The following is a 14,990-nucleotide window of genomic DNA, read 5'->3' on the forward strand; positions in this document are numbered from 1 at the left end:
AGTCAGCAGTGGCTCAGATTTACAAAACACATGTTTCTGTTGGGTTGAAAGCGTGAGAATGAGAGGAAAAAAGGGATGATTATTCCATATGAACAGGTGAAACTTGTTAAGTTAATTAAGAAAAATCTCTGATTTTTAAGTTAAGAAAAATCTCTGATTACAAGGCCCAATCTGAGTTGTCTTAGGAATTCGTACTCCTGTTTCCCTGTATCAAGATCCTTCCGAGGTGTAAGAAATGGCGTCTGCTTAAGGAAGGCACAAGACATTAATGACAGCCTGGCCCGTGCACCTCTGCGTCCCAGGTGTCTGGATCACAGCCACCACAGGGCATGTGCTGTTTTCAAGACTGCTCTCATTTGACGATTACTACACACCTACCTGTTTTGATCTAACATTACTGGGAGAGCAAAACACAAATGCAGTGGAGAAATTTAACCTAGGTAGTCTGGTGAAAGCTTATGCCCACGTTTTAAAAAATCCATTTTCGGCATTGGTATCAATTTGGGACTGTCGCCACCATCTCTGAAGGACTTAAAATGTGCTTTTGGAGCTTGTGGGAACCGAGCCTCAGGGGACACCCGAGCTAATTTAAGCCACGCAGTCTTGCTGGTCCGCCTGCCCCTGACATCCCCCATGTCTGGGACGGCTGAACTCAGTGCATTCCTATTTCCGATCACCCTTTATGGCTTGCCTAGCTCCACACTAATGGATGACATCTTTATTTTCCCCCAGATGACCATAGCATCCATACAGGAGCTGGGCTTTGGGATATAATGAAGAAGGGAAGCCAAAGGAAAATGCACTTTATTGAAGTGTCTGAAGTGTCTTCCAGTACACTACTTGTAACCCAGGCCACGCACTTCGGGAGCGAATTTACTATCTGGTGTTTCGCTGCCAAGCCCTTGAGCTCCCTGCTGGACGCGCCACTGTTTTCCATGGATTTGCAGGAGGTGCCCCGTAGCCTCCAAGTGGGCTCTGCAGACCTCTGCCTTTACTCCCCTGAAACCCTCTGGCTGCAGAGTGAGCGGAGAGCTATGGACAAGTGTGGTCCCTGATCAGGAGACGGCTGCACTCTAGTTAGAATAAAGCCATGGCTACCAGGTCATTACATTCAGTGCTAATTATTAGGTGGTGAATTTAGGATTTTAAGCATAGTGTTGCATATTGGCATGGCGTGGTGGAGATCTGCCTCACGAGGACCCCAACACACTGACAGCTGGGCTCTCCAAAGAGGACTGTTTTCTAATGGGGAGGCACCTTGACCTGTGAGAACATTAGAATGGAGTGTTCTTTTTAAAAATGTATTTATTTAATAATACTTTCATGTGGTACAAAATTCAAAGGGTACCAAAAAGTACAGAGTGCAAAGCAAGTTTTCCTTCTCCCCCTCTGTCCTCCAAGCCCCGGGTCCTCTCCCTGGAGGCAGCCCCTGTTATCCGGCATGTGCTTCCAGAGACAGGGCATGCATCTCTTTTATTATTTTTAAGATTTATTTTATTATATTTTATTTTTGGGTGCGTTGGGTCTTTGTTGCTGCACGCGGGCTTTCTCTAGTTGTGGCGAGCGGGGGCTACTCTTCGTTGTGGCGTGCGGGCTTCTCATTGTGGTGGCTTCTCCTGTTACAGAGCATGGGCTCTAGGCATGCGGGCTTCAGTAGTTGTGGCGCACGGGCTTAGTTGCTCCGCGGCATGTGGGATATTCCCGGACCAGGAATCGAACCCGTGTCCCCTGCATTGGCAGGCGGATTCTTAACCACTGCGCCACCAGGGAAGTCCCAGGCCATGCATTCCTGAACACCCAGGCACATCTTCTTGCTTTTTTCTTTAAACACTAAGGCAGCATGTCCTGCATACTGTTCCCCATGTTCCTTGTCCCACACCTACTGTAACCAGGAGGTTGTGACATATCAGTATATAAAGCTGACTCTTTTTAAATGCTGTGTGGTAGGCTGGTGGTCTGTTCTGTGGCAGGACTGTAATTGACCTAATCCTTTCCCTAAATTGTTTCTCATCTTTTGCTGTGACACTTTTTTCTATTTTTAACCGTACCACCAGGAAGCTCACTGGGTTAGGGTCCCAGCAGGAAACAGACGGCATGCTAAACAGAAATGGTTCAAGCGAGTTTAACAAAGAGACTATTTACAAAATGAGGGCAGGGATAAGGACATGGAGGCACCCTGGGAAGTCACCAGTTCAGGCCACCACTTCTGAACTAGGTTCCTGAGCAGCTGAGTGTTTCCCAGCTGTTACAAGCTGCAGCGGTTTTCTGTACTCTCCATCTTAAGTGTTGCAGTAACACTGAACCTATGTTAATTCTTTGCTTGCTAGAACTGCCTATTCTTCTTCCTCAAGCAGTTTTGGAAACTAAAACTCTAAACTCCTTCAGACTTGGAGAGAAGGCAGCTCCTCTAGTTGGCACTTTATTTGGACTGAGGGTAGAGCTGGCTGTCCCCGGCGTGGAGTGGGTGGTAGAAAGGAGTTGAGAAGGTGGGAGCTGGGCAGCTGCGGAGGTCTCTGAAGTCTGGCCTTAACATTGCCTTGTGATTTAGTTTGTAGCAAATTCTCAGAGTGTCAGACACACCCCTTGCCAAATATTGAGTACAAAAGCCATATTTCAAAGGAAAATCACAATGGTTTGGGGGCTGTCTATGCCTCTGCCTGATTAGAGGTTTTGGCGGGAAAGCCTGGAGTTTATTATCGTGGCGAGTTTGGGAGAGGATTTCTGGAAAGCACATGGGGCAGCTGTTGGTCATCTGAGGCCAGAGCTCCTCTCTGAACACATCTGGAGATGCACTGAGCGGAGCCCGCCTTCAGGTTCTGAAGGCTCTGGTGACTGTAAATAAAGCTGCTGTAAACATTCTCGAACACGGCTTTTTGTGGCCGTATGTTTTCATCCCTCTTGGGTAAACACCTAGGGGAGGAATTGCTGGGGCTTAGGTATGTTTAACTTTGCAAGGAACTGCCGGTTTCCCAAGCGCACCACCTGACACTCCCACCGGTCACGCGTGGGAGCTCCAGTTGCTTCCCATCCTTGCCAACGCTTGATACTGTCAGCCTTTTCCATCTCACTGCTCTGGTGGGTGGGTAGTGTTATCTGTGCTTTTAATTTGCATTTCCCTGATGACTAATGATGCTCAACACTTTTTCATGTGCTCACTTACCATTCATACAGCTTCTTCAGCAAAATATGGTGGGAGGAGGAGCTTTTAAATATCTCCTTTTGTATCATCATCGCTCCAATGCATTTTTTTCCATTGCAGCTTCACCCATGATCTCAGTTGCCCTGATTATTCACCACCCTTGAAAACATGATGGACTTTTCAAGTGTCACACCCTTGATAATGCAGTCCCATCTGCCTCTTTACCCTTTCGTCCCCAACTCGGTTGTCACTGTTTGGGGTGGCTAAGCCTCTGGCCTGCCCTGTCTGTGCCTCCAGGGTCCTGAGCATACACCTGTGTGGCTGCACTTGCCACACTGTGAGCAGTTCTTCCTCACCGAGGGCAGGGGCTGTGCCCCCCTCTTCTTTGCAGTCACAGTGCTCATCACATGACCTGGCAGGAGTCTAGGTTCAATATTGTCGGACCAATTTATTATGCATCTGATCCTCCCAACAGCCCTGTTGACAAACGCTGAACGTGTCAGCCTTAAACTGGAGACAGAGGTGTAGACATAGAGGGGTCAAGTGGCTTGTTCACAGTCAGTATGTGTGTTACAGTTAGGAACTACTTACTATAAAGTTTTGACTCTTTTACATTACAGTTCTCCAAACAGGTATGTTGCTTTAGGTAAAGTTCAGGATAGTTTTAAGGGAATCCATTTCCATTTCTAGGTCCTCAGCTTGCATCCATGCTCAACTAAAACCAAGGAGCCAGAGCAGCTGTCTCTGAGCAAGGAGAGCATCACACTGGTCCGACTGTCCCACCTCCCCTTTCACAATGGCCTTCTCCTACTTCACCCTTTGTTGTCTTCCCGAGGTGCACGCTGCCAGGTGGAAGGCCTCCCAGCTGTCACAAAAGGTGCCGGTGCTGGGAGGGGAGTGACTCTGATGACTGCATGTTGCAGCTCAGGGTTGTACTTCTTAGCTTTCACAGAAATTGAAGGAGACCCCAATCAAGCTGTTGGCTGATGATTTTAAGTTTTTATTTATGACAGATTATATCTGGACTTTGGCTATGTAACTCAGAAGGCTTCAAAGAGGCATTCTAACAAAACTCCTTTCCATTTCCATGTGCTTATTTTTATGAACAAGGTTTCTCAGTTTTTGCATTAAAAAAACCCCAAGATAGGAATAGAATTGGCGCTGGTCCGTATCTCTTTCCAGCAGTAAGTGATGATTATCCATGTTAATTAATGAACATGTTAGTTAATGAACTAATTAAAAAAAAACCCTATACATCTCATGAAGATATATATTTCCAAATAAAATTTGCATTTTATATTTAATAATTTTTATCAAGAACTGTAACATGTTTCCATCATTTGTGAACTCACAATAGCTGTATTGACTCAATTCAGAAAGAAATCATAACAATTAGATCCTTATGGATCAATACTTTTAAATGTAGAGTTGATTTCATTATTTGTGGTAGTTACATTCTACAAGGGCACCATGACCACTGAATTAGCAACTACTGAACCACTGTTCATGGAGAAATACAGGGTTAGTTTCCTTTGAACCTCTGGTCACAACATCTGGTCAACCAATCAATACATAATCTTGTTTTTAGGTGTATTTCTGTTTAAAGATAGCTTATTTAACATATATATATATATTTACAAATAATTACATGCAGTATATCTTTATAATAAAACACCATCTCAATTACAGCATTATGTAATGTAGTCTACCATAGTGTGACTATTCTAATTTAGCTCTTCCATTCAGTCACATACACAGTACACATGTTCACCGCTCACATACACACACAAATACACACTGTATATTGGATACTACAGCATAATGCAAGAAAGCAAGCCCCCCCCCCCAAAAAAAAAGCGTTAACCAAAGATCAAACATTTAAAATTTATGGAAACCACCTTACTGTTGATGGAGCCATGGGACACGTGATGGGGCAGTGCACGGTGGGGTTAAACCTGGTGACCTCGGCTTGCTGTACGGGAACGGAGGGAGAGTCAGGAAGGAAGATGTCAGGGAGGGTGGCCTGTGAGATCTGGCAGCTCTGCCTCAGGAGTCTGGCTTTCCCAGTTTGGTGACGGTGTCAGCAACTTGCCCTCCCAATCTGGCTTGAAAAACTGCTTCAGCCTCACCCGCTTGGCTTTTTGCCTCAAATCTTTAAGCGTTTCGGCATAAGGGATGAACGCGGTGGAGGTGAGGCGCTTAAACGTGAGGCTGCGTTCGGGCACAGGGTCACACTTTTCCATGTCATTGAAAATTTTTTCCAAGGCAGAATTCCATTCTGCTATTTTGGCTGCTGTGAGAGGGACGATTCTTGGAGTCTCAGGCTGACTATCACCATCCTCACCATCACTAACTCCATTGCCTTGTTTTGCCATCTCGTCCAGGTCTTTGTTGGTGGGTTCTACTGCCACTTCTGCCAAAATTTCCTCCACATCGCCTTCCTTCATGTCACTGAAACCTTCTCCACTTATCTGTTGTGCAATATGCATTATGTTTTTGACACTGCTCGTTATATTTTCTGTAACACCTTCAAAACCTTCAAAATTTTTCACACAGTCTGGCCAAACATTTCCCCAACAATTGTTGATAGTAGCCTGCTTGACGCTGTCCCAGGCTGTGCTGATATAATCAATAACATTGCGTATGGTGACTGACTTCCAGTAGTCCATCATGGTGGTCTCCTCATTGGCGTTGAGAGCCTCAAAAGCCTTGCTATAAAGCTCCCTGGTGTAGTGTGCCTTGAAAGCTTTTATCACGCCCTGATTGAGGGGTTGGATAAGAGATGCTGTGTTTGGGGGCATGAAGAGAACTTCTATGTTGGGGTGGGCATTTTCGAGTTCTTCACGGCAATGAACTGGGGCATTATCCAAAATTAATAAAACCCTGAAAGCAAGGTTTTTGCCATGGAGATAACGTTCAGCTTCTGGGATGAAGCAGTTGTGGAACCAATCCCAGAATATTTTGGACGCCATCCATGCTTTTTTGTTCCATCTCCAGTGGACTGGCATACAGTTCAAGTTTTTCCCTCTAAGTGATTGTGGGTTTTGTGCTCTGTGTACCATGAGGGGTTTGCACTTAAAGTCACCCTTGGCGTTTGCACATAATAGCAAGGTTGCACAGTCTTTGAATGATTTAAAGCCAGGAGTTTTGGAGGCCATTTGCATTACATAGGTTCGTTTGCCAACATTCTTGTAAAATAAGCCAGTTTCATCAGCGTTGAAAACCTGCTCTTCCATATAACCCTTTTCATGTATAATGCTTAGCAGGTATTTTTTAAATTCTTCTGCAGCCTCCTGATCTGTAGAACCTACCTTGCCTGTGAGTTTAACATTTTTCATGTGGTATCGCCTTTTGAATCGTGCAAGCCAACCTGCACTAGCTGAGAAGGGTTTAACATTTTCTTGACCCTGGGTAACATGACCGTAAATTTCTTTGGCTTTCAGCCTCACAACAACGCTGTCCACTACACTCTTTTTATTGCTTGTCATCTCATGAATCCACAAATTTAGTTGCTTTTCCATCTTTTCCATAGCTCCATCACGCACTACAGAGGTTACTTTAGCACTTTCCGGAGCGGCTTCACGTACAGACCTGCGAATATCCTCTTCCTTTTTCTGGATGTACCGTATTGTTGACTCATTAACATTGAATTCTCGGCCAACAGCACTATAACTCAGGCCTGAGTGAAGCTTATCTAACACACGTATTTTCTCTGTAAGGCACATTACAACCTTCTTGCGCTTAGGAATGCCAGACACTGCTTTAGCACTACGTTTGGGGGCCATTTAAACAGTGAAATCACCAAGAAAAAGCAAAAAAAAAAAAAGTGAAAAATGTGGCACCAGTGGAGTGAAAAGGACATTTGCTTACATTATGAGCTACAAGAAGATGGCAGAGCATGGCCTTGTTCAAATTCAGCTGGGAATGTGTGCATAAGGCAATTCAAATATTTTGCTGCTTTGCACACGTCTATAAATGAGAAAGTGCCGCAAATACAGATTTTGGGGTTACACATAAATATTATCGAGTAGGCAAATTTGCAAATATAGAATCCGTGAATGAGGATTGATTGTATTTGTATGCAAAAACAGTGTGAGGGAGGAGTAAAATGGACTAGAAGGCAGCTTTGGTTTTGCTGTTCCACTCTCTCTCAAGTTCCACTGAAAAAAACAAATCTGTTCAGTATTTGGAGGGAAATATGCTGGCACTCCTAAGAATTTTTAAACTGTAGAGGAAAAAAAGTGTCATTTCCTCCCTCTTGGCACTGCTCAACACCCTGGTTTTCTTTTGTAGTTTTAGAAGACCTGACCACTTTGAAATGAAACTGTATTCCTGAGAGAGGCCTAATGGAATGTCGTGATTTCCCCCTAGAGGACAGAAGGACAAAATGTCTTGAACGTCCCCAAATGCTAGAATTCTGTATGATACTTTAGTGTAAAAAGTCTTCACATGCTGTTCAGAACAACAACAAAAAGCTCTTCTGAGATCTCAGGCTTCTCCCTTGATAGTTCTGTGTAACCGGTGCCGTTCCTGGTTTCCTTTGTTTCTTGCCCTGGGAAGCTGTAACTGCTTACACGTGTGGCTGGGGCCTTTACAGCTCTGCCTCGGACCAAGCACCAGACAGTCTGCAGGAGCCCTTGCTGCTCTTCACCTGTGATGGAGGCTGCATTCGCCACAATCTCTCCCCAGCTGACTTTTCGCTGACGAGGGACCAGCTATTTTGGCTAATCATTGATGAAGCACACGGTCTATATGTAGTAAAAGAAAACACTGCACTCTAATCCCAGCCGGCATAATTTACGTCGCTAATTGTTTTAAGTCATCGTATTAGAATTCCAGCTCCACTCTCCCCGAGCCGGGCGCAGAGAAGAACTGAGAAAACAACAGGTTCTCAACAGTCCCTTCGTGGTTGCTTCAAGCGGAGGAGGCCAAGCTTTCCCGGGTCCCTCCGGGCGGGGCGGGCTGCGCCCCCTAGGCCGCGTCGGAAGGCGAGCGCCGGGTGCGGGGATGGGGAATCCGCGCGTGAGCCGGGCCAGGTGGGCCGCGTCCGAGGGCGACCTCCAAGTGCGGGGAGGAGAAGTCCGCGCGTGGGCCGGCCCAGGTAGGCCGCGTCGGAAGGCCAGCGCCAGCTGCCGAGAGAAGAGACCGCGCCCTCACGGCGGGGGACCGGAAGAGGTTGCGGGCGGGGCTTGCCGGGGCGCGGTCTGAAGACGTCACTTCCGGCGCCGCTCCACTTCCTGGTGAGGGAAGGGGCTGAGATTGGTGCATCCCGGAGGAAGGAAAAAGGGTGAGGAGAGGCGGCGGCCGAGCGGGCGGGCGCCGGGGGCGGCCGGGCTAGCTCTGGGCCGCCGGGGCAGCCCGCCCTGGTCGCTCGCGCGGCCGGCACGCCCGCCGGGGCCGCGTCGCGTTCCCCTCAGGGCGCGTTCGCGGCCTGCCCGCGGCGCTCAGCGCCTGTTCTCTGTGTTGCAGGTCTACCCGGAGCCCCGGAGCGAGGGCGAGTGCCTGAGCAACATCCGCGAGTTCCTGCGAGGCTGCGGGGCGTCCCTGCGCCTGGAGGTGAGTGGCGGGGCCGGCGGGGCGCTGGGGCGCGAGGCGGGCGGGCGTGGTAACGGCCCGCAGCGGCGGCGCCCGGGGCTCGGCTCGCGGGTTCCCCAGGGGCGACTGCGGGCTCAGGGCAGGGAGGAGCCCCACATTTTGCCCGCTGCGATGGGGACAGGTGGTTACAGTAGCTCGTGGTGCAGGTGACAACACGTTTTCGACAGCCGTTTGTTGGGCAGGGGCGCTTTCTGACTCCTTGGTACTTGCCTTAGCTTTAACTCTGCCCTAGGGATTCTCGGGGGACGCGCATCCAGGTCTGGGTCAGCCGTCAGAACCCTAAGCAGGTGATCAGGCGGAGCCGGGGGAAAGAAAATGGGCCCCCAGTCCTCCAAGTGTCACTCCCTTTAGGTGGTTCTTACTCTGACAGTTGATGTTTAGGTTAGGGACATGTTAATCTATGTCTTGGGGCGTGGGTGTCATTTCCATGTTGCTTAGAATTTTGTCACTGTGCTAAATACAGTCTTTCAGTAGCAGCTCTCTGGAAATTTCTTTCTTTTTTTTTTTTTTGCGGTACGCGCGGGCCTCTCACTGTCGTGGCCTCTCCCGTTGCGGAGCACAGGCTCCGGACGCGCAGGCTCAGCGGCCATGGCTCACGGGCCCAGCCACTCCGCGGCCTGTGGGATCTTCCCGGACCGGGGCACGAACCCGTGTCCCCTGCATCGGCAGGTGGACTCTCAACCACTGCGCCACCAGGGAAGCCCTGGAAATTTCTTTTTCATCTTATGTTACCACGTGTGGTTTTTCTTAATCCTGGGATAGGACTTTAGATCAGAAATGTAGCTGCTTTTTTATTTGGAAATTACAGACTAATGTGGTTATAGTCAGTTGGGGGTTTAAATCTTGCCTTTTCTACCTGCGGCTTTACCACTCTCTGCCTTTGTTTCCTTATCTGAGTACTGAGATGAATTATACCAGGCTTCTAGGTAACAGTATATGAAAGCATCTGCAACAGAACCATTGTATCCTAAAAGAACCGTCTCTTAGGTTTCTTGGGAAATAAATGTAGAAGTCATCAGATCTGTGAGGAAGGCTATATGGAACGCTTATCTCTTGGTTGAAGTTTGATAAGAGTAAATTACTGTCTTTATGAATATGATTGGAAACACTAAGTTGGTAGCATTTGATGTCTGTGAGGAAATCATGTACAGATAAGTGAAAATGCTCAGAGGAGAGTCCAAAGTGGAGATGGTGGCTGTTTAGGCGTGGGAGAGACATTGTTTCAGAAAGGTCTTTTCCTCTGCTGGACGGGCTTTGTCGTTTTATCATTGAGTTTCCCTGTTAGGCTGTGATAATAAATGCTTGTAGCAGTTTTTGCTTTTTTTGACCTTTGTTGAGGAATTTTATTATCCCCTTCAAACTATTGAGTTTAGTTTCTCATTAGACTAAATTTGAAACTCACTTTGCAAGAAGGTATTGTTTTAAAGAATGTTGAACGTAAAAAAAACCAAAACACCTCATCCTTAGTTTTCCAAAGGTTGCTGTTGAAATTTTATATAGCTACTATTTTTGTTAAATTGAGTTTATTTAAAGATGTTCTAGAAGAGACTTTGTTCACTAACACATCCTAAGTATCTAGAGCAGTGCTTGGCGTATAGTAGGCCTTCAGTTAATACTTGTGATTGCCTGATGACCTGGCAGTTGTAGTTGGTAGGAAAGGTTTCCTTTTATATAAAGAAGTCAAGTATGACTTATTTTGTGGTATTTAAATATCTCTTCCAGTAAATTTACAACAGAGGCAAGTTTAGTTAACACTCTTTCAAGCTCAGTTATAAGTTAAACTTTAAAACTTTCAATTACAGAAGAGGTAACAATTTAAAAAAGCACATCAGAAGGCTCATACATTTGTTAGTCACTCTGTACGGTATGGACTCAACTTGGGCTTCCAGACTTGTAATCTGTGATGTGAAGGGACAGGCTTGTTCACTGAAAGACAGCCTCACACATGGAACGCAGTGTGGCGGGTGGCTTCCCAGTGTTTTTAAAGAAAAATACATGGAAAGGGAGTGAGGAGGGAAGGACTTGGCTCTTTTGAAACACTTTGTAGCTCTACACACTTCGTTTTCACAAAATGCTGGAAGACAAGAGACTGACAGGAAAGCTTTTGAAATTACAAACATGAAACTCAAGATTGATAGCTTGAATTCTAGATTAGCTTTTGTTCTATATAAGTGTCAAGGTAGGTTTTTCCAGGGGTTAGTTTAGACTGCATTGTGTTTGTAACAGACTGCCTGTCTTTGGTATATGTATTTTCTTGTCTACCACCATTATAAACTGTCTTAAGGGGCAGGGGACACGGGTTCAAGCCCTGGTCTGGGAAGACCCCACATGCCACGGAGCAGCTAAGCCTGTGCGCCACAACTACTGAGCCTGTGCTCTAGAGTCTGTGCTCCGCAACAAGAGAAGCCACGGCAATGAGAAACCCATGCACTGGAAGAGTAGCCCCCACTTGCCGCAACTAGAGAAAGCCCGCACACAGCAACAAAGACCCAATGCAGCCGAAAATAAATAAATAAATTTATTAAAAAAAAACTGTCTTAAGATTTCTTAAAGGAAGAGAGGAACTGAACGTCATAATTACTTTATCAGTTATTTTAACACATACACACCTTAACTCGCTGTGGAAAATCAAGTATTATTCCCCTAATGAGTTCTGATTATGAAAGGAGTTTTAATTTTAAAGGAGTATTGTACGATTTGCATTTATTGTTAAACTTTGAGAAGCAATTTAAGTTTTAAGTCGGAAAACATTTTTAAATTTGGAAAATTTAACAAAACTTAAAAATTGGAAAACTGTGTTTAGGAAAACAGCACATATATCTTGGATGATCTTTTCATCTTTCATATAATGTTTGCTTCCTAGCAAGCATCTTGTTTGACTTTTTTGTTTCCTTAAATAGTATGGAATTTGATAAGAATTTAGGTTTTTTCTCATGTTCCTAATGGTGTAATAAGGATGTAAGATGACCCTGTTTAGAACTATTGTGTCTTTTTTTTTTTTTTTTAACTATTATGTCTTGATAAATAAAGTTGGAACTTTTCTAGAAAGTTAAGTTTACTGATACAAGGAGCCAGGCACCGTGATTGTCTCCAGCTTGGGAATATTGTGTTTGGAAACCCTCGTTTGCCTAGCACGTGTAGCAAGGACAGAACTTGTCCTGGACATGCAGGCAACGTCGTGTGTGAGAGAGAAGGTTGCTCATGCTGACCAGGTCCTGTCTTTGTGTAGTTTTCCAGAGTTTCCATCTGACCCCTGATATCAGTTCTCAATAGCACGCTGTTTTTGGTTATTTGTAACACTTTCTAAAGGACTTCCACGTGTTGTCTTAGTTTGCTCCTTCGTCTTTTGAGTTATTACAGTCCTTGTTTTACAGGAAGGAGACACAGCCTGACTCGTCAGTTCTCACTATTAACTGCCTGAACGTTAGCCACAGGGCTGCTGTTGGGCTTTTTAAGCAATACTGATGTGTGGACCCATCTCCAGAGGTTCAGCAGGTCCTGGGGAGTGGGGGTGGATGTGAGAGTCTCCATGCTGGCAGTAAGCAGAAAGGCCAGCCGGGGCTGTGCAACCCGCTGAGGGGACTGGGGGTGCGGAGCTGGGGCACGGAGCTGGTGTTTGGCCCTGAGTGAGGGGCTTTTCCACTGCTGCAGGCAGCCCTGCTTCTTGGACCCTTCCTGGAGAAGCAGGTGGTGTCCGGTTTGGGATGCAGCATTACTCACTTTATACATCTGTGTGGTTAGGTAAATTGTCAGCAGTTGCAAACTAATGTATGTCTGTAATGACCACAGGTAAGCCGGAACAGGCAGATCTATGTAAGGGAAATAATGCCGTAGTCGTTTATTAGTGCTTAAAACTGTGAAAGAAAACTGTTCCCTTGACCGTGAGACTGTCGAGGAGGAAACGCTCTGACTTTCGCTCTATGAGACTGTTTTGGTGGCGCTTTGGTGTTGTTTTGCAGGGTGAATGTGGACTTGTTCACATCACAGATGTGAGTCTTTGCTGGCTCGGATGCCGTCTTATTTTTTACCTGTTTTTAACAACGTTATATCTGTTCGCTGAGTCATTACTTTCCTAGGCCTCTCCACCTGTATCACCATCAGTGGCAGTTGGCCACTTCTCAGAGTAGCTTTTCACCGAAAACCCAGTTTGTCTCACTTCCCGGGAATTGTGCACGTGGTGCTGAGCAGCCGCGAGCAGGTCGTGCCGGGCTGGGGCGGGCGCTCAACAGTCAGCTGGGCGTGCTCTCCCACTGCGATTTGGGCCTTCAGTAAAAGCGCCCTGTGTACTTGCAGGGCCTTGCTCACCTCCTGGTGGTTGCCCATGAATATCAGCTTTCTGCTTCGCAGGGCCGGTAAGCACATTGGCCTGAAGCCCGCTGGGTTTCTGTCGCACTCTGCCTCTTGCCAGCTCTACCACCTGGATAAGGGGCATCACCGCGATGCAGGCCCTTCGTATTTGTTGTAGGATTAAGTGAATTAGCATATAGCACTTAGAACAGTGCTTCACGTGTTTTCGGTGCTAAATAGACAGTGGCTGTTACTGTTATCGTTTTCGTGTAGTTGGAACGACGTTGGTATGTATTTTTGAAAAACTTTACCCCATAATCCATATTCAGTTATACAGACTTCAGGAAATGGAGAAATGTAAGAAGAAAATAATTATATAATGGTGCCATCTAGAGATAACCAATATGAAAATTAGTGTATACTTTTCAGTCTTTCCCCCGCTTTGCACATACGTAAATATGCTTTTAAAATATCCATGACATCATAGTATAAATGTTTTATAATGTGCTTTAACTTAACGTAGTGGCTGTTTTCTTGTGTTCAATATCTGTCTAGTTATCTTTAATGGCGTCTCCGTAGTTCGTGGTGCTAATCCCCACTTTTGGATGTAGAGGTTGTTTCTAGTTTTCATTGTGGTAGACAGTGATCTGTGTGATGGCCATTTCTGTACAGAATCCTGCATCTTTGATTATCTCTGAAGGAGAAATTCCCTGGTAGGGCAGTGCATAGGTCAAAGGTAGGGCTTTTAAACATTTAAAGCACTATTGCCCAATTGTCTCCAGAGACATTTTTATCCTTCTGCCTTGCCTGTAGCAGTGTGTGAGAGCACGCCTTTGCAGTCAGTCCTGTGACTGCCTGTATCAGTTGCTTCTCTTGCCCTCGGGAAAATGGAAGCCCCTTGGGGTAAACATTTTGGCTTTTCTTTCTTGTATCATCTGCAGTGCCCGCAGATATGACGCAGTCAAGGTTTCCTCCATTGGACTCGCAAAGGAGGATGTGAAAGGAAAGCTGCTAGACTAGGAAATCAAAGTTGAAAACTGTAGACGTTGGCAGAGCTCCTTCCAGCTTTCTGACAAGTAACCTCTGGCTGTTCCGGGGTCGCTTTATAAAGGGGGAACTCTGGCTGGAAGCACGGCTTGAGACTGTGTGCAGAGGTGCTGATTTCCCTCTGTGTGAGTGATGAAGTTTTCATTTTCTGTCTTTAAAGTCGGGAGAGAAGGGAAAGGTATTAGGCGGGCTCTCCAGTGTTGTAATCAGCTAGGCTGATGGGCTGATGAGTTAGGGGAAGAACTCATCTTTCTAAAACGTTCGTCTTCTTTGTGTATTTCCGACAGACAGATTCTTTTGTTAAACTTCTTTGTCCTCGTGCTCAATTCTCTTCTAGATTTTTAACAAGGTTATGATTGAGATTTTCTCCAAAAGAATATTTAAAAATACTATTGGAATAACTAAGCGATGCTCATGTGAAAACTTGAAACTTGTTGATGTAGGCTTCAGGATTAATTGAAACAAAGACAAAGGTATATAGTCCTTTCCCTGGGAATGGGATGCCCCACCCAGGTGTTACCTTCGACCTAGATTCAGGTAAAGTTGTTTGCTACAACTTTGTACTGAAGGTGTGTTTGAGGTCACACAGCAGTCTGTCATCTTAGCTGGTCACCTGTGCTCCTGACTGCATGGTGAGCTGGAAGTGGTAGGTAATGATGTAGTATTTATTGACCGACTCAATTCTTGAAGTCAGTTTATTCATGTTTTTGCCAGAACTTGCCGTTTAAAGAAGTTGAGAGACAGTAAGTAATTAAAAAGTCATTTAGGAGATGAATAACTATTCTCTGAATATCTTGTAGGTACTTATAAGCAGAGAATGTCAAATTCTACTCTGATACTATGATTCTATTTAATTTTTCCTGGCAGACAGTGTCTGCGTTCACCCTCTGTGTTCCATTGTAGAGCCTGGCCAGCTGTCCTG

At 45.8% G+C, this 14,990-nt stretch overlaps 1 protein-coding gene across 2 annotated transcripts in view; it reads left to right on the forward strand.

Annotated features, from left to right (window-relative positions):
- The window catches only part of ARHGEF7 (Rho guanine nucleotide exchange factor 7), a 126,098-nt gene that overhangs the window by 18,926 nt on the left and 92,182 nt on the right, over nucleotides 1-14,990 (forward strand). For both annotated transcript variants that reach the window (XM_059995857.1, XM_059995858.1), the window contains exon 2: nucleotides 8,609-8,695. In XM_059995857.1, the coding sequence (XP_059851840.1) occupies nucleotides 8,609-8,695 (87 nt within the window). The remainder of the gene's footprint in view (nucleotides 1-8,608; nucleotides 8,696-14,990) is intronic.

Source organism: Delphinus delphis, chromosome 18, assembly GCF_949987515.2.
Source record: "Delphinus delphis chromosome 18, mDelDel1.2, whole genome shotgun sequence".
In the NCBI taxonomy this organism is placed as follows: Eukaryota; Metazoa; Chordata; class Mammalia; order Artiodactyla; family Delphinidae; genus Delphinus; species Delphinus delphis.